The sequence below is a fragment of the Gymnoscopelus braueri genome (genome assembly GCF_963280865.1).
Source record: "Gymnoscopelus braueri genome assembly, chromosome: 5".
In the NCBI taxonomy this organism is placed as follows: Eukaryota; Metazoa; Chordata; class Actinopteri; order Myctophiformes; family Myctophidae; genus Gymnoscopelus; species Gymnoscopelus braueri.
Window position 1 is genome coordinate 31,815,636 of NC_137606.1, and position 25,194 is coordinate 31,840,829.

A 25,194-nucleotide genomic window follows, 5' to 3' on the forward strand; every position below is an offset into this window, starting at 1 on the left:
TTGTTTCCAAATGTTTTAATTATAATTTAAACCAGTGGTTCTCACTTCTCAAATATGTATTTGTCCCTAACGCCCCCATCTGAAAATGTTTTGTGCCAGGGGGGTCCCGCATACCAGATTTGTGATTTTTTAAATATATTTCCAAATAGCCAATACATATAGGTTTAAAAGTGCTCATGTCATGTGGCCTAGTAAGTTGCTTGACTTGCTTCTTTTGGGCTTGTTTTCCTAGACCTGGTTTGCTTATTCCTCTCGCACAATCTGGCAACACTGGTTCCAAGTTGCGCCCATCAGTCCGGCTCTGTTGCTGCAGAGTGCTGAGGAGTATACAGGCTACACTACAGCCCGTTGCGGAACGAACTATACAGGGCAGAGGGGAACATTCATTCACTTCTTATCTCCGGTTGGAGACTGATCTACCAGAAGACCTTTCATCGTTCTTTGGAGTTTTAAGGGGGAAAGTAAACTAGTGAGGAATGGTAACAAAGTGGTGGGAGAGTCAGGTGAATTGTTCCTTGCTTGGCGCGCTGTATACTGCTGTGGACTGTGGATGGAGAGGAGGGCAGATATCTGATCTGGTCTGTTCTGAGCCCCTGCGGATAGATCTGTGCTGAAGGAACCATTCTTCATCCAACAGGAGGAACATGTGGAAGAAGCTTTCCGCTTTAAATTTGTTTACGCTCTGATTTTGTTTTGTTTTGTTTTGTTCCATTGCCACTTGAGGTTTAGTCCCCCCCTTTCAGGTAATCTACATTTTAGTTATCATTAATATTATATTAATGATAAATGATTAATGATATTATAATTAGCCTCCTATTTATCTAAATCAGCCTACATTGATCGTAGGTTATAGTGTTTAAGAATAAGGGTATTTCAATTATGGGAAATTAAGAGTGTCCTGGTCTGTGATAATAATTCATAACGCGAGGGGGAAGAGATTTCATTTTAAACGGTTCATATTTTACCTTGAAAAAAAAAAAAATGGCCATCAACACAGACACTGAGTTTGAGAAATCCAACCTAGGAGGAGAGAGCGGAGGAGGCGCGCAGCCTCCCGACTCCCACGAGACGGAGAAACTTCTGTCCGTGACCACCGAGCAGCCCGGCGGCAACGGCGTGAAAATGTCCTCGTCCTTCACACTCAACGTGAGCGGCGACAACAAGGGCCAGCAGCAGGGTCAGTCCGACGGCGACCAGAACGGCCACAGCGTGCCCCTGAGGTCAGGCTCCGCCAGCCACCTGGCCGCCGCGCCGCTGTCCCCGTCCAGGGCCAGCCTGAGCCACAGCCGCAGGGGGTCCAGGGCCTCCGTGGGGGTCCAGGAGACCCCGAAGCCCAAGGACTATCTGATCCTGGTCATCTTGTCCTGCTTCTGCCCGGCCTGGCCCGTCAGCATCGTGGCTTTGGTCTATTCCATTATGGTAAGTCAAGTGTCTTGGGGGGGGGGGGGGGGGTAGGGGGGGGGGGTAAGTAAAGTGCACTGTGTTGTAATTCAGTGGTTCTCAACCTTTTCTGGCTGTGACCCCCCAAAATAATCATATTTGTGGGACCCCCCACCCTGATAACAAGAACTTGGGATGTAGGAGTTGAGGCTTTACATTTATGGTTCTACAGATAAATGTCGTGAAAATAGCAGATCTACAAGCTCACCACGCCTCGCGTCTGTGAGCTTGTAGATCGGCTATTTTCACAAATTGTCACTGCACTGTCATCTGAGGACCCCCTCAAAATCATGTGGGGACCTCCCTGGGGCTCCTGACCCACAGGTTGAGAACCACTGTTTTAAATTTACCTCCACATCTGTTTGATTTACACTGCTGGGTTGAAAAGCCCCATGCAGGCATCCAAAGCATTGCACCAATGAACATATAGTTCTATGAAAGGCTATCACCTGCAATATCAGCTGCTTCTAGGGTAGACATAGCAATCAGTTAATTCAACCAATGGACATGGTCGGCCCGGGATGTCCTGCAGTTAGACTAGTAGTAGCCTGCGTTGCATTTCTTCCCCCCCCCCCCCCCCAGCCTAATCTAAACCTAACAACAATTCAGATATTGTCTTTCTTTTTGAGCTTGATTAAAGCTGCAATCTGAACTTATTTTTAATGACTAACCATCTGTATGGTGAAGCAGGTTATGCTAATAGTCTACATAACTACATGTCTGCAGTGGTTGGAGGGCCATCTTCCATTGAGAAATGCAGACCCTGGTACTGCGTCAAGCTCACATAGGAATAATCTCCCCCATGGCCAAGTGAGGATTCCCTCTTGAAAGAGCCGTACTAGAAGTTTGGTCTCCCACATGGGAGACCCGGGTTCGAATCCTGGGGTATAGGACATGGAAGTTACGGATTGCAGCTTTAACCATGTCCAACTAAATTATGTAACCTGCTCTCCTGGTCTAACTGACTCATTGAGGAATAATAGTGCAGCGTAAGCAACATGCAGCCTCTCCGGTGCCATGCAGTGCATTGGCACTACAGTCCCTGCTTCACAATGAATGACCAAGGCTCACTGGTGCATAGCCGACAGGACCGATGGACCAGCTGAGCTGCGGAACAGACTATACCACAGCAAAGTATACAGGCCTTTGTAATTAAATAAGCCTTGCCAATCTTTTATAGAACCCTAATGGGAATTGGTCCAAACAGGAGAAGTGGGCAGTTGAGAAAACTGGTCTTATGTTTTCTTTGGGGAAAACTGGGCACTGTTTTAGGGATAACTGTGCACAATTTTTGAAGGGGAGAACTGGGCACTATTGTGGAGTACACTATAGTAACTCATAATAACTCATTTCTAATCATTATCGTTAAACATTTCAAAACCAATTTCCAATCACTCATGAACAATATGCATTCAATTAAGGCTACAGCTTTTACATTTACTTCAATTTAATTAAATGCTTTAATGTTGATTCACAATGGGTGATGGCTATTGACAGTTAAAGACTGGCAGAATTAAAGTTTTTTTAAAGTGATGTGCATGGAAAAAAGCATGAAAAACAACATACCTAACAAAGTCTTGGTCAACTAAGACCAGGATTGTCAATTAAACAACTATGAGGGGACAGCACTAGTGTGGAGGCCTACATGTCCTATAAATAAAAGAGCTATCAGTATCCATCAACACATTCTGGTCATATGAAACTTATTGGACTGACAGACGGCCAATAAAACAAAGATTTTATATGCATTATTCATTCAAACTGTGTGTGTGTGTGTGCGTGTGTGTGTGTGTGTGTGTGTGTGTGTGTGTGTGTGTGTGTGTGTGTGTGCATGAATTGTGACAGCTGGTAACCCCAGTAAAATCCTGTTGTTGTTAATGTCACTCTGGGGATGGAAAAAATTACCCATAGGCTCCTCAGAGTTACTGTACATTAACACTGAGGAAATTGTACTGGTTATCAGTTAGATATCACATCAGCGTATACAGCAGGAGAGGGCTGCAACAGCCATATTATCCAACATCTATCTTTCAAGAGGCTCTGACTAAAGTCCTAGCTAGAGGATGTGGTTGAAGCAGGAATGTCACCCTCTCAAACAAGACAAGACACCAAGGCCCAGGGAGATTGACAGCTCAAACGAAACCAGTTAAATATTCCCATGAAGCCATAAGGGACCATTCAAATGAATTGTCCACAGTGTGGTCACCACAAGTAACACCACAGTAATAACACCTCAGCATGCTTGCAACATAAGAGCATGAACAAAATTGTCATCAGATGTCTGAGATCATTGACTAAAAACATGTCAAATTGCCATAAGTGAGAAGGGATTCGATAGGACTGGTCTGGACAGGACTTTATATCCAAGTTGGCAATTAACATTTTAAGCATTTAGCAGACACTCTTGTCCAGCGCGACAAAGTGCAAGATCAGAGTAAGTGGCATAAACACTAGCAAATGACATGGTAAATTGTCATGTAAAATAGAGTGCAAACTAAAGATAACAATTTAGTGCTATACATAATCTATCTGTCTAAACAACATACAAGCATTTGTGGACATGCAAACAGTATAACCAGTAACCAACTAAGTAACCAACTCACATCTATGGAAAATAGGAAACAAGAAATCATAGAAGAACTCAGGTGTGCTATGGGCTGAGATAGAGTCTGAAGAGTTGAGTTTTCAGACTACGAAGGAAAATGGGGAAGTGAGTCTGCAGTCGTGACTGAGGGGGGAGGTCATTCCACAGCTTGAGAGCCAGAAGGGAGAAGAGTCTAGGACGCTTGGAGTGTTGCCAGGGTGTCGTAGGGGAAGGCAAGGGCAGACGTCCTGTTAGCTGATATAAGTGAGCGGTAAGGGGTGTAGGGGTGTATCATATCCTGAAGGTAAGGGGGTGCCATGCCCTTGATTGCCTTGTAGGTTATCACCAATGTTTTGAATTGGATATGACTTCAACTGGAAGCCAATGAAGGGAAAATATAGGAGGTTGGAGACAAAGGGTGCCATGACATTCTGGATCAGTTGATGGGTCTTGAGTGAGCAAGTCAGCAGACCAGTAAGGAGGGAGTTCCAATACTCATTAAGCCTGGAGATAATGAGCTGGACAGACTCCCTTGAGGAAGGGTCTGATCGTTCGGATGTTGTACTGTACAAACCTATAGGATCGAGTGATCGCTGCAATTTGTGCCTTGAAGGACAGCTGACAATCTAGGACCACTCCAAGATTGGTTGGTCGGTTGGAACAGGAGCCGTGGTGTTATCGTTCTGGGTGTTGAAGGAAATGGAACGATCCAGCAAGGGACAAACTTTGGAGCTCTCTCTCTCGCTTACATGCACGCTCGCACGCACGCACGCACGCACGCACGCATGCACGCACGCACGCACGCACAAAGGGTATGATAAGGCCCCAGCTCAGTCCTTCCCCAGGCTTTGACTTAACAAAATGCAGTAGTCGTCGTGCAAAGTATAAACTTTCCTTGGCCTCCGGCTTCGGGTGATCACAGCTCAATTGCTGCCATTCAAAACCAAAACCAAATCCATCTTGTCAAAGCTTCTGTGACTTTATTCGTTTAGTTGTATTGACGTTTCATTCATCTCCCCAGAAATGGTTCCAGGATGCTGACGATGCTGATGCACAACTCCTGCAAATCCCTCCCGTTACATCAGTGATGCGAGATGGAAATTTGCACAAACAGTTTGCTATGATGCTACTGTTGACATTGTGTAGCATATACAGTAGCTGTACTACAGATTTGCTTCACCATGATCACCAGTAGAAGGTTAGAGACTGTTAAAACAAATAAGTAATGTTGTTGTAGTGTTGATTTGTTTAGTAGTGACCATACAGTATACAGTGAAAGACGTTGACTACTGGAGTACTACAATTGCTCAAAATCCAGTCAGACTCATTTTCCCTGCAAATGAGATGTTACTTTGCGATTCATTCCCCCGATGAGGCATACCGTGGTAGCAGACTGATTCCATGATCATGGCATAAAGCTGCTGTAACACAATGCAGGCGTTGCAATTAACAGTTAGTCTCACATTCAATTACTACCCCAATTGTTTTTCAATTATCTGATTCATCTTTGCAATTAATTTGGACCAACAAATGATGGCGCAACGAGGTAATACAGTAGAAAATGATGGCAAATGCTCATGGCAGGTCATCTAAACACAAATAGCAGAGTTTCCCACAGCGCTCAGGAATAATTGTCGCCCACCTTGACCTTTATTCCCACAAAAATAATATTTCATTAATTAATTTAATTTGGACCATACTACATGACATCCTGCACTTAAACTTAGATCGGCAAAGAGGTGCGATGAAAAGAATGCAGTGCCGTAAAGTTATTTGTTCTGCATGCCATGGGAATATCAAATAATAAACTGAGACAGGTATTACTTTACTGAGCCATCATCTTGACCCAGTTACTTTCCCATCAGCCTCTTACCAATGACGGTCTGTTGGGTGGGTGTGTGTGTGTGTGTGTGTGTGTGTGTGTGTGTGTGTGTGTGCGCGCGCGCGTGCGTGCGTGCGTGCGTGCGTGCGTGCGTGCGTGCGTGCGTGCGTGCGTGCGTGCGTGCGTGCGTGCGTGCGTGCGTGCGTGCGTGCGTGCGTGCGTGCGTGCGTGCGTGCGTGCGTGCGTGCGTGCGTGAGTGCGAGAGAGAGAGAGAGAGAGAGAGAGAGAGAGAGAGAGAGAGAGAGAGAGAGGGAGAAACCAGAGCTGGCCACTAACTCAATAGAAGGCGAGAGAAGTCAATTTAGTGTTTTCCAGAGGTCACATTGCAGCAGTTTGCTGGGTACAAGTCACTGAGCGACATCCCCCCGCTGCAGGGGGAAACATATTTAGCAGAAGGGATCAGAACCGTGCAGAGGCTACAAGAGCAGATAGGAGTGTGAGACACAGCAAATGGCTAGGAAGTATACTTCCTATTGCTGGACTAGAGCAGAGCAGAATCAATCACTGTGTTATGTCTGATAAGAGTGAGTGGGTGAGAGTCAGGGATACATCAGTGGAGAGCATCACTTGTTTGAACTATACCATGCACCAGGTGGTCCAGATTGGACCACAAAGTGGGGGTACAGAAGGGTAGTAGTGGTGGGTGTGTCCGCTCCGGACAGTCACAGATTTATGTTGGTTATGTGCTTCGCCATTTAATAAACTGGATTGTTTTGGCAAGTCTGAATGAAAGAAAAGGTCAACGATCACTGATGTCTCAAGTCCTCTGATGATGCTACTAGCAGAGTGCATGTAAGAATAAAATAAGTCAGCGCCGGCAACTGCATGTGCAAAGCGTTTGCACGATGTAGACTTATTTTATTCTTACACATGCTTATTTCTTGTCGTGAACCAGCGACATACATGGATGTGCATAACAATTCCTTTTGAATCTACTAGCTGAGTGCAACCATGTCCATGTCAGTGATAGCAACAAAAAAAACGAACCCTCAAATGAAATATTTATACTTCATTCCTTTCAAATCCACCAAAAACAAGCAAACAAAAATGATGTTGAATGTGCTAGGTCCCACTTGGCCACTAAGGAGAGTCAGCTGTTTTTGCACTGGCAAAGTGGTGCACTGTCTGCTATCATTTTCATCATCATTGTCATCCACTGTCATTTCTAGCACCAGCTCCCCCTAAAATCCAACTTTCAGCCGACTGCCAGAGGAATAAGGAGGCCTCAGAGCTAGGACAGATACACTGGTTGTGTTTTTTTTTTTTTTTTTGATTGATTGAATACTTTATTAGCAGTTTGCAAACAGTACAATTAAGCAAGCAACGCTAAAGATAACGCAAAGAAAGGCTTGATTTCTTGTTTCCATTCCATCTATTATGGTGAAGGCTTGTGGCTGGCAAAGAAGGCAAAGAAGATGGCTGGCAAAGAAGATGGGAAGGCAATTATGTGGAGTGGTATAAACTGGGTTAAGGGCTTTTATTGCCCAGACTGACCTATCCCAGTAATGGGAAAGCCAAAACTGCAGGACTGTTATTGCTCTCTCTGCAGATTTGCCTGTGAAATATGGGCAAGCAAGTCTACAGCTGGATAGATGGGTTTTCTCGTCCCCACTGTGTGTGGGACGGTGCGCTCGCGCATGCGTGTGTGCGTCTGCATGCAGCATGCATACTGTAGATAAATTACTGAATAGAAAATCTAATACTGCATCCATGATTGGACGTGAACTCCGTACCCAATTATTCCAACAAAACCTTTGATAAGACACAGAATCTGGGTATTGGAGTAATACGTGTTACGCTGTTACTACATAATCCCATGGAACACTGTTCAGATTGAAGAATACAGACACATCTAACATTTCTAATAGGAAGTCTGGTAGCAATTACATTATCAAGCCACAGTGGATGAATAGGACAAATCAAAGCAGCTTCAGCAAAACAGTGCTGAATCTACACTTATAGAGTAATGCACTCTCATTCAAAGTCTTTAAAATGTTAACAGAATGAGAATGAAGAAAGTGGCATTGTATCCACACAACTTTAATGAATTAATGACACATTAATTGAGTGTTTTAATGCATCAGCAAAGCACTTAAAAGAAGCTTTTGATTAATTGGATGAATTTCACACATTTTAGAAAAAGGTTACATGATTGAGTTTCATTCAAGTTTAGGCTAAGGTATGCGGTATGTTCAATTCCACTTTAAGTTGACGGCAGTGTTCAAGAGTTGTACAGTGCATTATATGGGCAGGACGAGCTAGTCATGACGGAATATTAGAGGCATAACAATGGCATATTTTGACAACATGCTGTCATTCAAGTGACCACAGGGCTGCCATTAAAACGCATTCACTGCCTCTGATGTAATTGACGTAATTAACCAATACTGCCACTGACGAAAAAAACTATATATTTTTTCCCCCCCAAATTTGACCCAAAGACCAAGGAGATATGATTCTAGACACCCATCCACTTCCTTGTTAACTTAAAACTTAAAAATTCTGTATCTCGGCTCCTGAGTACTTTTTTTTTTCAATGAAAAATCTCTGGCAGTGAATGAGTTAATGAATATTTTCATAATTAATCTGTAGATATTTTAATTATATTATTCAATACATCTTATCTTATCTTACTACTATATAATTGACAAAAGCTCACAAAGTTCGTGCGGGATTCGCAAGCACAGGATCACTCCACATGCCTCCAAGACCCGCCACAGACTGTTGATCAGAGCTCTGGCTATGTTTTAGGCTCCTCACCCCACCTCGATCAGTGATCAGACTCTCGGCTTGATTGATTTTGGGTTTGCCTATCAGACCCTCAGCCTGATCTGGCAGGTTGCCATAGCAACCAGATACAGGAAGTCTGACCTCCTTATCACATGACCACGGTTGGGAGGCTGGGAGGTTGGGACTAGAGGTTAGGGCCGCAAAGCAAAGCGGGGAGGGAGGAGAGGAGAGGGGAGGAGCCGAGAGGAGAGGCCAAAGGGGCCGGACTTCGCATGACGTGTGTGCAGAGTGACTATAGGCCAGTGCTGTCTGGACCAACCTCGGATCGGGCCTAGATGTGAGGGCCCTGACATCTAGTTTAATTAATTTAGAGTAAACTATAAAATACATTTAGAGTGTCCTACTTTTAAATTGGCGTGCTCATGTCACTATGACTCAGCCATAACCATAAGGAGGTCCCAATGCAGTAACACTCAAATATGGAGTGTGTTGTCTAACCTCAATATGTCGTCATGGCATCAGGCACAAACACAAACAAATCAGTCAGCTCCATATACAGTATGGGCACAAACGGGGGCAGGCCCATATATGGGCATATACTGATGATGGGTATAAAAGGGACAAGGACTGACAGATACAGAGATCTCCATATATGGGCATATCGGTCGGATTGGTGGTGTGACATACTTGTATGTGTGAGGGCCTTATAGCGGCCCGAACCTCTAGTGTTAATAAAGTGCACAATGATGTACTTTGTAATGCTCTTGCGGAAACAGTTATATTGAAAATCCTTAAAGGAATTTTATTAAGTGTTAAATAGCTCTATATCCCATGGCAATCATTGCTATGCTTAGTGTTTGCTCAGTAACAAGGATCTCCCCGTTTCTCCAGCTCTTTAGTAAACAGATAGAAAATAAATGTCCGGGGTGGAATACCAGTTTTATCCAATCATAAGACAGAAGGACTCATGCAGGACACAACATAAACAAGTGGGGAAAAAACACTATAAAACGGAAGCTGATACATTTTTTATTGGGTTTACTAAAAGCTGGAGAGATGTGGAGACCCCTGTTACTGAACAAACAAACCAAACAGAAATATATATACTATAACAAAATATAATACTAATTTTGTACTTTAACAAAAGCATATCACTTACACTCCCTTTAATGTTTATCCAGCCACTTTTAATTGTATTACTTTTTATTACTAAAATGTAATTCAATACATTTTCTGTCAATCAATCACATTAGAGCATTAATATGTCAAATAATCTGTCTCAGATGTCATGACTTTATTAGGATTCTCTCTCTCACTCGCTCTCAAACATGCACGCACACACTCACGCACACGCACACACGCACACACACACACACACACACACACACACACACACACACACACACACACACACTGTACACACACAGTGGATGTTCTCAGTTCAACTACTGCAGTGTGCGGGTATGGTAAAATGAGTGCCCTGGCAAAGCTCATATTGATCTGGAATCACATCACAGAGAAAAGCCACATCAGCACCTTAAATCGATGGGAGGCCCTTTCAACAACACTTCCCTGTTAGACCACATCTCCTTAGAAAAATACCCTCATGCTGTCATTGATATTAATTCCCCATGCACCAAAACCACCAAATATAAGACATGCTTTTATGAATGTATAAGCTATAAACCACAGCAAGATCTCACCTCTGAATAGCTTGGGTGATGTGTTATCGGATAATGTGGACTGTGTGTGACTGTGTGTGTGTGTGTGTGTGTGCATGCGTGTGTGTGTGTGTGTGTGTGTGTGTGTGTGTGTGTGTGTGTGTGCGTAATGCGTATGTGTGCGTGCATGCGTAGGTGCTCGTGCGCGTGCGCGTGTCTGTGTGTATGAGTGGGAGGGACCTCCGCTTGGATTGATTAATGACATTATTGATTTTCAGGGAAAGCTAAGCCTGGTGATATTTGTCTTCTGAATGGGAAGATGTAGCCTGTTACCATGAAAGTGTCTTGTATACTGTTTACAATACTACTGTCCATTCTGACCTGTCAACACGCACGCACGCACACACGCACGCACGCACACGCACACACACACACACACACACACACACACACACACACACACACACACACACACACACACACACACACACACACACACACACACACACACACGCACACACACACACACACCTTTCCCATTTCTTTTGTCACAAGGGAGTTTCCACTTTAGTTTGTAGAGAGAGAGAGGGTTAGAGAAGTGAGAGCTCTCCTTCACAGCTTTATGTCAGAAATAATGGACATTGAGCAGCTTGTTGTGGAGACGGACTGTGAAATGCAGACTATTTACCACACACTATAGTGTCTTTTACAGCCCATAAATCTTCCATAAGTAATTTAGCGCTGCAACTATTGATTATTCTCTTAGCGATTATTCTATCGATTACAATATAAAGCACGCTTCTCTATATCTAAAGGCTAAAAAGCTCACAATGTGTCGGCTATTATCACTAGTTTTTTATTAGAATCTTCTACATTTGTTATTTACTTTTCCCTATAATGACATGACCAAAATACTGATATATTATTAATTGATTATTTTACTAAATTATTGATTATCGATAACTTTTTATAATTGATGACATCGATTGACTGTTGCAACCCTGAAGTAAATGTATCTTCCATAAACTCTTCTACTAGTAGTTAACACTAGTAGTACTACTAACTGCCCAGGCTACTTGTAGAATAAACTACTCGAGAGCTTCAGATTATATTGTACTTGCTAATACAAACTACTGCCATATTATTGCACTGGGTATGGCAAGCATACTCATTAAAACAAGCTGTGATCAGGCATAATTGTATTCAGGTTGATGCGGTTCACAGATGACCTCTGTATGTACAGTAAACCTTGGTTAACTGGTGAGCTCAAAACACCATTCAAACTGATAACTGGACAATATGCTTTTTACAGATAAACAGCACCACTGCTCATGTCGCTATCATTTTCAGTTGTGTAGGTGTATAATGTACAGTGTACAGTACAATGGGGTTCAATGGCATTTCTGTAAATTCATACAATAGAGGCTCTATGCTTCAGTTTTTGTTCAATGAGCTATAGAATGTATTTATTATACACAGCACAGTATACGGCTTCTCGACATCTTGACAGGATAAGATGTCGAGATGTCATACTGAACAGCTGCTTTAAAACAGCCCACACATTTCCTCCAACAAAATGTCATTCGTTTTTTCTTCTAATTCTTAATTAAGTGTTCAGAGTACAGTATCATCAAGACTAAATACTCTCTGAAAGCCAAAGTCAGTTTTTAGGCCAAGCATTTTATATACAAGTGCTTGTTTGGGTTAAAACAATTACATTCTGACTATTATTTTCATGTTTTTAATCATGGTGATTTACATGCACCCATTTTTGTTTTGTTTGTCTGGGAGAAACTCCTACTGCATCACCATGGGATTAGGGCACCTGTGCAGGTTTTTCCCAAGTGCATTGTAGGGTCTTACCACACTGGAGACAGCCTGGAGACAGAGAGGCTCATGGGAGTGAGAGGGTGGGGTCGGGACGATTCTTTGTCACTGCAGTGGTAGAAGTGTAATCCTATCCTATAGGCTACTGAGGCAACAACTGCATTGCAAGAGCAAAGACGAGTATAGGCAAAAGTGCGCGCACGCGCACACACACACACACACACACACACACACACACACACACACACACACACACACACACACACACACACACACACACACACACACACACACACACACACACACACAGCTTCTCGCTCGGTTGGTAAGATGGTAGCTGAGGACATTGATTTTATTTCTCTTCTTGTGCTCATAAACCTATTCATTTGAATATTAATGAGGAAGCATATACAATAAGCATAAAATGGCTGTCATGATAAATTAAGCTATGAAACACTGCTGGGCCGTTCCCCCCATGCATTTATTTCACTGCTACTGTTTCAGCCTGGAAAGAAAATATGGGAAGGTTAGTGCTTGATTTACCTTTACAATTGTACTTTTACTTTTTGATTAAGTATTAAGTATAACGTTTTGAAAAGAAAAGATTCAGTTAACCAAAGGGCATTCATGGGTATATGTATATTGGCCTGATGTTTACAGTGGTTCCCTTGTAAAGATGATACTTATACAGTACTTACATATTCTTTCTGAGAAATGTCACTTTTCTAAACAGTGGAAAAATAAATACAATGGAGCTCACTGTCTTCGAATATCTGTCCTAAACTCTATCCTAATCCACGCTTGAGGAATGTGGAGATGAGTGAGAGATTAATTAATTAATTAATAATTAAAAATAATTAATTAAGAAGTTTAATTTGGCACAATTCTGTTTTAAAAGGGCATCATTTTGCAAACAAGTCAGAGAACACCATGGGCAGACTATCATGGGACAAAGGCTTCTTCACTTGTAATTATACTTTATTTAATTAATTAATTAATTACAAGTGAAGAGAGTGCGGGAGTCACACAATACTGTTTTAACCCTTTAAGACCGGGAACGCATCTGTGTGTCATTTTAAGATTTCTTTGGCTACTCAAAAATAGCAGATCTACAAGCTCATAGAGCTATGAGCTTGTAGATCTGCTATTTCTGTGTGCAAATCTTTGAATTTATATAGCGAATATTTTTAACTCTGTTACAACTTCAGGGGATCCCTGGAACAAAACGTTTTGAGATCCACGGCCAAATACATATATAATTTTTGATAACCACTGATATTATACCAACATACATTTAGGATTTAGAGGACATTTGTAGAATCCCTGGAAGCAATAAGATTTGAGTTACAAATGTTCACTTTAAAAAATATATATATATTCAAAGATTTGCAAGAATTTTCACGATCTTCCAAAAATAGCAGATCTACAAGCTCATAGCGCGGCACTCTGTGCCGCGCTATGAGCTTGTATATCTGCTATTTTTGAATAGCCAAAGAAATCTAAAAATGACACAAAGATGCTTTCCCGGTCTTTATTGGTTAAAACAGCTTAAAATGACTTCATGGCACAGTTATTGATGAACATTTGATGTATTTGCGATTGAAAAGTGGCCCTAAAAGCACTTTATATAACTGTGTCCTAAAATTGTTCATTAGATGTTGGTGAGGTGAGTGGGGATGAGTTCAGTACTATGGACATTTACACGATACACAGTAGTGCACTGTTCGTCTATTAATGCTCATAGTCTAATAAAGTAAATGATTGCTTCATAGGGACTTTGTGGGCTCTATCACAGACAGTACCGCATGTACTGGGTTTGAATACAGCACATTATCATGTCAACCTATTTCTATTACACTTGCCTTGTAATGATGCAGAAATGTTTTAAGTATTAAGCTGCAATCATAACCATGTCTTACCTGGGATTAGAACCGCTAGCATACAGATTGGTTAAAACCGGGAAAGCATCTGTGTCATCAAAAAAGCTTGTAGAGCTTCGAGCTTCGTGCCGCTGTTTGAGAACTATTGATTTAGAAGGCATTTGTGGAATCGGTCTCAGGTCTTAATGGGTTAAAATAATGTTTTATTCACTATCTTAGATTACAGCTTTACAGTAAATCCCAAACCATACAGACAGTTTGTTGTTATGAAACATAATGCATTTTAACTAGAAATCTGTTGCACGCTATCGATCTGTTTTCTAGTCTGTAGCTGTGTGCTCCTCCGGGGACCACTAAGGAGTTTAAGGAGGAACCAAAGCTAATGGGAAGGGATTGCCATTCTTGTGTGATTTATCTTTCGGGGAAATCTCAGTCAGGAAAGCAGCAACACACTAGATTTAGGGTTCACCACCATCCGTCATGCGTCATGCGCCCCACACACATGCACACATGTTACATATCATCCTGCCTCCTTCATATGAAGGAGGCATAAAGCGATATACATACAGCATTAAGTTGACATACAACCCCTTCACATCGCTGCATTCATCTCGTCAATCCAATAGGCTTTGCATGTCACATCTGTCCATCAATGTCAACACAGCATGGAATAAATGAATGTTAAAGTTCATGTCGAGATGGGCAGATTCACAGGTTACCCGAAGAGCAACATTTATGTACTGTACATAAAACATGGTGATATACATTTGTGTGTAAAAGATTAGTACTGATTGACACAGATTGTGCTCATACAGCTCCTAAGGCTACTAGGTCATGTTTATTCCAAGGTTGATGAAGATGTAAAGTTTATATTTAAAGAACATATCATCCAAAATATGAAGAAAGACTACAGTACTTACAGATTGTAAATACTTTATTATTTTAAATTGTTTGAAAGTGGCTATAGGGGGATAATGAACTCCGAGCAGTGCGGTTATAAAATAATTATGCACTCTGTGGAGGCAACGGCACCTCTCCACCCCCCACCCACCCCCCATGCTTCACACCAGGGGAGGGGGGGGGGAGGATTTGCCTCTGTATCATGCATTATTTTTCATTAACCATATTAATAGTTATGATTATTCCTCCCATATGGACTGGGCCCATTTTAAGCAATATACATATTAATAGATTAAAGGTAGGGTAAGTGATATTTTTTGGTTAAAACAAAAAGTATTTTGTTAAAAGGTTAAAATACTATATTCTGATAGTAATCATTGCTATAGAGTGTTTTTTCAGTAACAGATGTCTCCCTGTCTCTCCAGCTCTTTAATAAACAGAAAATACATTTTTCAGTAGGTGTCAAAATCTCAGCCAATCAGGAGAAAGTACCCATTTTTAAGCTTAATTTGTATAGTGTTCCAGTTCCAATTTTGCATGCTCATTTCTTAGTGTCATCACTTCCAATTTCACTTGTTTAATCTGTATCCTGATTGAGTTCTCTGTCCTGGTTGGATAAAATTTGAAATGAAACTGAAACTGAAACGAAAATGCATTTTCTGTTTAATAAAGAGGTGGAGAGACAAGGAGACTCCTAATACTGAACAAACACTCTATAGCAATGAGTACTATCAGAATATAGAGCTATTTAACAATTATTTTAACCAACGCAAATCACTTACCCTACCTTTAAATCAAAAAGAAAAACTACTGCATCTTACTGTAAAATTTATTTGGGGGAAAAAAAGGAATGCTATGGTATGTTTGGAATATTCTACAAGTGAAAGATTTGTTTGATTTCCCTTTTAAAGCTGCTTCACCGTCGATTAATGGAACCTACCTGATAAATATTTCAAAGACAAACACTCAGTGAGCGCGCCACCAGAGAGCCTCAGCATCCTGTTTCTTGGAGGGAACATTCTCTGGGTAATTTATGGGTGAACCATGTTATTGTTGGTCTTTGTTCTTGGGCTAATACTCAAAAATAGCTAAGGAGGTAACATATCACCTTGGTGGTTTAGGGGGCTGCCCTGTAATGGAAGTGGGTGTGAACACATGGTGGCTCACGGCAAAAAGAAACTCATATATCTGATGGTTATAACTCAATTTAGAAAATAAAATGTATAGTTACAGACATGGGCATATCAGTCAGATAGGCGGTGCGACGTAGGTGTGAGGGCGGCCCGAACTCTAGTGGCATAACAAACTCATATCTCTGCTGGTAATAACTCTATTTAGAAAATAAAATGTAAGGTTGTATAGCTTTATTTCAATTACATATTTTTGGTGAATGTAATTGTTTTATTTCTATGATTAAATTGCGATTCAGCCTATACAGCAAAATGCTCCAAATGGAACTAAATGGACCCTTGCGGGTCAAATTAAACTCTGAGTTAAAATAACACTGATGATTTTACTGTGTATATTTTGAGCTTTAAAATAGTTTTGAAGATTACCTTAGGTGCTGGTTTTAGGGGTGAATTAGTCACTCAAATCTCACTCAAATGTCTGATGGGGAACAAAAAAGTGGTATGCAGGATGCAGAATAATATCTCTAGTTGATTATAGAGTTCTATCTGCTTGCTTCTTCTTGGCTGTTTCTTTAGTTTAGTATAGAGTTCTTCTTGGCTATTTGAGTCAGAATCATGTTCTTTGACTTCTCCAGGGCTTTCAACACCATCCAAACACACCTGTTAGCGGTATGGTGGCATGGATTTACGGACAGTACGTGACAATGAAGGGATGTCGGTCTGTTGTGTTAGTGAGCAACACGGGTGCTCCCCAGGGTACTGTGCTGTTACCCTTCCTGTTCACCGTCTACACCTCTGACTTCCGTTACAACTATAAAACCTGTCACCTCCAGAAGTTCCAGGATGAAATTGTTGTTGTCAGCTGCATCACAGGTGAAAGCTCGAGGGAGCACGATGACGTGATGGGGGACTTTGTGAGGTGGAGCGAGGTGAAGACCAAGGAGATGTTTGTGGATTATCAAGAGGGTCCCTCCAGTTCCCGGTGTCATTCATAGGGCGGTGGTGGAGATCGTGGTATAGCTACAAGTTCCTGGGAGTGTACCTGAACAAACAATTGGACTCGACTGACAACTCTGATGCCCTCTACAGCCAGGGCCGGTGTAGATTGTTCTTTCTGAGGAGGCAGTGTGTGTAAAAGGATTCTGCAGATGTTCTGTCAGTCCTTAATGGCTTGCTCTCTCTTCGATTGCATGCTGGGGGGCATTAATGCCAGGGACACGAGCAACATGAACAGCTAGCTCCCATGTGGGGGCTACCCTGGCCTGGGTGGAGGAGGTGGTGATGGTCCATATAGCGAGGAAGCTGGACACTATTATGGACGACCACTTAAATCCCCTTCACTTGGAGATCGTGGGGAAGGTTTAGCAGCAGGGGTGATAGATTCATCTTCCCCGCGGGGACAACCAATAGACTTAGACAATCCTTTGTGCCGCTAGCTATGAAGGTGTATGATGAGGCACACAATGGTCGCTCAGCTTGCTCAGTAGACTAATTGTTCGTATACAAGCCGTTCAGTACGGTAAGGACACTATTAGACATGCTCGCTTACTGTGCATTCTCTTGTATTTCCTGTGTCTTGCACTAGTACTGCTGAGGGTGTGTAGTGTTGTATATTGTATGTTGCATATTCCTATTTATATTTTTTGCCAACTTACTGATGGTGTTTGTTGCTTTGACTGTGATGTATTTCAATCAGGCTGTATCTACAGTACTTTTTGTTCTTGCCCTGTAATCTGTATTTTAACGTCTGCACTGTCTTTGGTGACTGTATTTCCCTTGCGGGATAAATAAAGGTATTATCTTATCTTATCTCTTAGCTCCACAGAACAATAATGAATGTGTTTCACTGACATTTTTTACATATTTGTAGAGGAAATATCAGATACAATATCAGGCACATACACCATCCCTGACTGAGCCAATGAAGGCCATGAATAGGAACAGAGACGTTATTGTATATCTGAAAGAACCACATACAGTATATCCAGTGCAGAGCATGTTGCCAGCGCTCAAAACCTCAAGCTTAAAGGGATATTTCACTTTAAAAAAGACTTTGGGTCATTTTATCGTCTACTCAGGCTAAACAGTTTTTAAGTTGCTTGATTCAGTATTTAGATATTTGATATTCATTTTATCAGACACGCCCCCTTCCTATACAAACCCATTATAACTTCAAACTCCATTTTAACATGTTAGATTCATCAAAAACACCCGTCCTTGGTTCTGGTGACTCATCCTGCCCTCAAGGGGGCCGTGTTTTTTCGATTACTTTTTTCATTTATTTTATTTCATTTATTTATTGTATTTAATTTTTTTCATTTTCCAAAAAAAATATTTAAAATAAATGAAAAAAAGTCATCGAAAAAACACGGGCCTCTCGCGTATTAGGAGAGCAGGGTGAGTCACCAGAACCAAGGACAGGTGTTTTTGATGAATCTAACATGTTAAAAATTGAGTTTGAAGTTATAATGGCTTTGTATAGGAAGGGGGCGTGTCTGATAAAATGAATATCAAATATCTAAATACCGAATCAAGCAACTTAAAAACTGTCTGGGGGGCTGACAAAAGCCTGAGTAGACGATAAAATGACCCAAAGTTTTTTTGAAAGTGAAATATCCCTTTAAGCAGCAGTCACATACAACACATTAATAAGGAAATCATATTTGACTCCATTTGAGAGAGAGAGAGAGAGAGAGAGAGAGGAGAGAGAGAGAGAGAGAGAGAGAGAGAGAGAGAGAGAGAGAGAGAGAGAGAGAGAGAGAGAGAGAGAGAGAGAATGAGAATGAGAATGAGAGAGAGGTGGAGAGAGAGATGACCAACACCCTTTAACAGTATATACCGTACATGACTGGCAACAGTTAGAATAACAGTATGCCCTTGATGTCTGTGCAGTAAAGTCTTTGATCAGGTCAGTAAATCCAACTTTTTCAAAGTCACTCACTCTCAAACATTTAAGCGACTAAGACTCTCCAACCTTTTCTTTTTTTACCAGAGCCGGCTGTGAGAAAGGACACTATAACCCCTTTATATAATGCCCACATTGTTTTAATACCCTCCTTTTTAACAAAGATATGAATGTTCCAATCTGAGAATTTCTGAGACAAAATGTAGGCTAGTGCATTCATAAACTTTCATTATGGTTAACCAGTGTTGTAAAGGACATTATTCGTATTATTTTCAAAATATATCTTTTTGCAAAAGAAATATGTAAAAGCCCGCCCTTTCTAGACTACAGCATCCTCAGTTAATGAAAAACAAGAATGAATATGACTTGACAGTCATATTATTAGCAGATGCATGCTGTATTGTGTGTGTGTGTGTGTGTGTGTGTGTGTGTGTGTGTGTGTGTGTGTGTGTGTGTGTGTGTGTGTGTGTGTGTGTGTGTGTGTGTGTGTGTGTGTGTGTGTGTGTGCGTGCGGCTAGTCAGCGTGTGTGTGTGATTGTTATCATAGACCTGCTTGTTTCTGGCCTAATCGCCCTGAAGGCCTTTAAATTTCAATAATGACTACCTCCCCATGCATTATCCCGCTTATTACACGGCTACTTAATAAATACATAAATACATTTACCCAAAAGTAACAACAAAACGAAGTATGTCCTTGCTTACGGCAATGAAAGTATTCCATAAGTATTGGGCTGGGCGGACAAGTTTGCCTCGGAAAACAAATGAGAAAATTAAAAAAAACTCACAGCCACACAGTATAGCCAAAATAATAATAGTATTCAAATAGTAGCTTTAAGGCTACTAATCATCTACAACACTAAGTTACCTTACAATACACTGAATACAGGCACGCTTGTAAAACTACCCATGTTCCCTAGTAAGAGAGGGGTAAATACAAAATATACTGCCTCCAAAGCTATTCCTGTCATACCTAAATAAATTAATTTAGCCTAAGCCTAATAATCATTGGTGGAAAAAGTACTCAAATGTTTTATTTAAGTGAACGTATAAATACTGCAATGTAAAAGTACTCTGTCTGTTACAAGTAAATGTCCGGAATTCAAAATGTACTTGAGTAAAACAAGTACAAAAGTATTGGTATCAAAATGTACTTAAAGGACCAAAAGTAAAAGTTTTAAAATGTTTGAAAATAGCAGATCTACAAGCTCACAACATGTTGTGAGTTTGTAGGTATAAAATAGGTCTAAAGTGGTAAATGTATGTTTTATAATAATGTATATCTACAAAGTAACACGTAACTAAAGTTTTCAAATAATTGTAGTGGAGTAAAAGTACAATATTTGCCTGTGAGATGTAGTTGAGTAGAAGTAAAAGTACTTATAATTGGAAATACTCCAGTAAAGTAGAAGTACCTCAACTGGTTAATTAATGATGTACCCTTATAAATGTAGTGGATGAAGAAGTACAAGTAAAGTCAAATTTTGTGTACAGTATATATATATATATATATGTTTTTTTTTTTATATTTATATTCTGTCATTCGTTATACGTATATTATAATGAATTGATTACTGCAACAAATTAATGATACAGCACTATTGTTACAACTTATGTGCATGCAAATATGCACTGAAGGGCAGAGCAGCACTCACTCCAGACCGTTCTTTGCGATCCGGGGCGACCGTGTTTAGGGGCGAGGCAGAACGGCGCTGATCGCTCACCCCAGACCGTTGTGATCAGGGGCGGCCGTGTTTACGTGCATCTGTTGTCCGTCAACAACACAGCCAGGCTCTCTCCCCAACTCCTTTCGCGTCTCTACTGGGTTAGGTGCCTCGGAGGCGAAAGGAAAAAGCCGTGCGCGTGCTCAAACATGTTCATGGACCCCCAGATTAATATGTATTTGTCAACAGCCCCCCCCCCCGATCTATTTTGTGGCAGGGAACCCCCTTCCCTGCGGGGACGGGCGATGTGAAGTCGTTGGCGAAAATGTTCTGCGAGAGGCGTGTCTAGTCCCATAGCTTGGGCGGACGAGAGACCGCCAGTTCAGAGTATGGGAAAATGGGAAAATGTCCCCATTGGCTTAAAGGACAGCCAATGACGCAAATCTGTCGAATGCAAATGTGTAAGGACAGCCAATGACGCAAATCTGTCGAATGCAAATCTATCTGTCGAATGATGTGTCATAGGTCTGTCTCTTAGTAGAGCAGATTGCATCTGCTAATAAAAATTAATGGCCACATAGGATTGCAATATCAGTCACTTTGCTGGCTTTTGTTGGTCGCTTAATTACGATGCTGTATCGCACTGAACATACAGTGTATGTAACTGAGCTCAACGAGGTAAAAGTCAGGATTTAGATCTAAACTTGTTTGCAATTGCACTTAGTTTAAGTTCCTCTATGGTATGAATGTAGGTGAAAGGAACAGCCTAATAAATAAAACATAACTCACTCAGTTCATTTGTGTGTGTGTGTGTGTGTGTGTGTGTGTGTGTGTGTGTGTGTGTGTGTGTGTGTGTGTGTGTGTGTGCGCACTCGCGTGTGCGTGCATGCGTCTCCAGTCCAGAAACAGTCTGCAGTCGGGGGATGTGGATGGAGCCAGGAGGCTGGGTCGACTGGCTCGTCTGCTTGCTGTTGTTTCCATCATCCTGGGCATCGTCGCCATCGTTGTGTTCGTCTCTGTCTCAGGTATGCAAAATACACACTAAAGCACGTCAAACATTTATCAACCAGTTAACCTCAGTTATTTCTTTTGAAAATAACAACTGTCCAAGCTCACAATGCGTTGCGGCGCGTTGTGAGTTTGTAGATCTGTTCTTTTCAAAGGGTTTTTGATATTTCTTTCCCCCTGTCTGTTTTGGCATGCTCACAGTTGGGACGCCAGGGACCAGGGCTAAAGTTGGTTAAAGTTCACGGAGGATGAATCCAAAGGAAATGATGAAATGTTAAGTCGAGATGTATTTAAATGGCCGACGAGATGTGCATGGCAAATGTTTGTAAAGGCACAGCGTTGTCTAATATTAACACATTTAATATTTCAATTATTCTAATAATGGTCTCTGTTTAGTAGTCTTCATATCCATCATGGCAAATGAGCTACAAACAGGACCGGTGCTTGAGAACATGTATTATGTTTCCAGTCAGTATGAAAAGGAAACATATTCCTGCAACTTTTACTACAAGTCTACAACAAAAAGTAATGCATTACATATATCACATTGCTGGAGTGATATATGACACCATCACAGAATGAAAAGTGTGTTACAACTCAGCAGATTTACAAGGTCTGTGTGTGTGTGTGTGTGTGTGTGTGTGTGTGTGTGTGTGTGTGTTGATTAAGCACTGCAGCTACTGTAGCAGGTGGACTGTGTCGCAAGGGGAGTGATGCCCCTGCTGCTCAAAGTCCTACAATAAAAAAAATTACATCAGTCAGAATACTGGACAGGATTGTTAGTTTAACCTTCTCTCTCTCTCTCCCTCCCTCTCTCTCTCTCTCTCTCTCTCTCTCTCTCTCTCTCTCTCTCTCTCTCTCTCTCTCTCTCTCTATTATAATACCTACCACCATCTCTCTTCCACAGTGACCCAGTGACCGTAGACCGGAAAATAAATGGCAGTGCAAGCCAAACCATGGATGCACAAGAAAACCTAAATAATATAAATACATAAGTACATTGTGTCCATTCCAATACCAAAAAAAAAAGTCCTAACTATACCACATTGTAACAACACAAAGACACCACCTAAGCAAAAAATATATAACAGTCAAAAAATATGTACTGTAGCAACTTAATGAATTAATCAATCAAACAAACAAACAAACAAAAAAAGTATCCAGAGATGCATGCATTAGAATCCAGTAACATTTGCTTGACAATGACAAAGAAAAAACCTGATGTAAGTAAGCTGTGTTTGGTAAAGAGGACAAATGTCTCTCGCTGGAATGATGGACTTCTGAATATGAAGAGGTAAAGATTGTATATGAAGACAAAATGAAGATGAAGAAGAAAACAAAGGAAGAAAGTGGTAACTTTCAAAATGGGCTCTGGGCTTAGACTACAAACTTTGCATTATATTCCTCTTATACCGTATATTCTTTGTTGACCTTCTTGCATTCAAAGCATATAGAAATACAGATATTTGCAGTATAAATGAAGACAGATGCACATTTTATAAAAGGTTTGTATGTTGAGTGGTGCCGGATTGATAGAATCACAATGGTTGCTTTGTCAGCACTTGGATTATTAGGGGTTTGTGAACGGGACTGGGAATACATTTTGGATGTTTTGGGGATTTGTGTTTATTTTGTATAATTTTTGGACAGAAAAAGAAAAAAAAAGAGACCAACAGCATGCTGAAAGTAGATAACCAGTGTTTTTATTTGGGAATGAGGACCATCTAGGTGGGTCTGTCATAGAGGCACATGGTGAAACAATAGAAGCGAAAAGATTTGATCTACATAATGTGGGGTGGTCCAGCAATCCTAAACACTGGCCAATATCTTTCTATTTACTTGTACCAAATCTCTGGAGCCTTGCCTTGTACTGTCTGGGAGGGGTCTGATGTAATGAGGCGCATGCCCTCCCTCCCTTCCATATCCTCTGATTCCTACCACCTACTGTATCCTAAATATTTCTGGCCAGTGTCAGGCTTCATTTATACTTTGTCACATGACCCATTTCGACAAGTGTCACTCGACAAAAACAACGTATATACGAATGTGCGACAAAGTATAAAATCAGCCTTCAGTTTGGGCCCTGCCCCTTTCCATTCTGGTCCGTCTTACATCTTCAAGCTCTATCTTACAGTACATACCAAGTCTTAGAACCCTATACCCTACCACCCCCGAATCATGCTTACATCATAATAATTGGACTGTTATATGTCAGTTGTTTCACTGAATGCCTTTTATAGTACAAAGTCCTTACCCCTGACCTACATAATTGTATCCTCCACTGTGTATTAGTATTACTGTACTTGTATTTATATAAGAAAATAATATATGCAATATCTAGGCATGCTGTGGGCCAAACAGAACTTATCATTATTTATTTTATTTATCACTGTAACAATCACTGTAACAATTAACTTTGCCTTTAGAGTTTGACTGAGTGAATGGCAGCAATTAGAGCATCTCTGTAAGCACGATGGATTGTCTGTAATAATGTCACATAGGCCTACTTTTCTATGAAGTCACAGGACTGTTATATTGACAAACTACAGCTTTATTCTGCAATTACACAGGACAAGAACTAGTAAGACCATTGTAGCACAACTTTTTATTAAGTGTACATGCTGTTTTTGTTTTCCTTTTTTACTTTTATAAGGATCCGGAATAATTCTGACAAGTTTTCTAAAAGTGAAAACTTTGACCATTTATTCAGCACCGTTTTATTTCACTAGTGTGGATTTCTAAAGGGGACATCGTTTTTAGTTTGTGGAATAGAGAGAAAAATAACATTCACACCTGGTTACAGATGACATTCATCAGACTTGGTTTGAACAGAATTTTGTTATATAAGATAAGTATGACAATTCCAAACAACATTGTTTTTGAGACTACCTTTGGCAAGTTAAAAAAATTAAGACCATATATGTATCAAGTTAAAGGGCAATCAATAGCAATATAGCATATTATTACAGTATAGGACAGTTACAAAATAGCATTCAGCCTATTCCATTCCAAGTCTGATTCCCTCAATCCAAGCTTGCTAACAGCAATCAAAGAGTTTCAAGTCTACTCCTTAATAAATTATGAAAAATATTTCATAATTTATGATGAATGAAATGGCAACATCTGCATATATCTTAGAAAAACAAAACCCAGGTTAATTGTGCTCATGGAACTAAGCTGGTCTACAAACCGAAGGCTACTGCTTAAGTGTTACTCTAAATCTCAACACAACCCTTCTGTTCCAGGGTGAATTGCCTTGTCTAAGCATTACTGTCAGTAAAACTGTTGAAACATTCAATCTAAATGTTACTGTCTAATTTCCTCTTCTGAAAAATGTATATGCCACTTTTCCCTCTCTGTGTTGAATATATTTTTGCATGCCTGGAATAAAGGTTAACATGCATGGTCCATGCATTGTTGTTTGGCTTTTGATGTTGTCTGCAGTCAAGTTGATAGCGAGCATGTGACTAAAGTGAGATTTGCAGCTAGAATATCATCATCTGTCAGTGTTACCAACTTGTACAAAAAACATGGTTCACAGAGCCTTTACCTATGGGGCACTTTACAGTCGTGAGCAGAACAAGAG

The 25,194-nt window shown here is 40.8% G+C and overlaps 1 protein-coding gene across 1 annotated transcript; it reads left to right on the forward strand.

Moving 5' to 3' along the window:
* Nucleotides 1-981: 981 nt before the first annotated feature.
* On the forward strand, nt 982-24,871 carry trarg1a (trafficking regulator of GLUT4 (SLC2A4) 1a; the record flags this gene model as incomplete). Its single annotated transcript, XM_080428209.1, has 3 exons — nt 982-1,419; nt 21,499-21,625; nt 22,516-24,871. 3 exons carry the CDS (start codon nt 982-984, stop codon nt 22,524-22,526), a joined length of 576 nt encoding a protein of 191 aa, XP_080284335.1. The 3' UTR covers nt 22,527-24,871.
* Nucleotides 24,872-25,194: the final 323 nt, after the last annotated feature.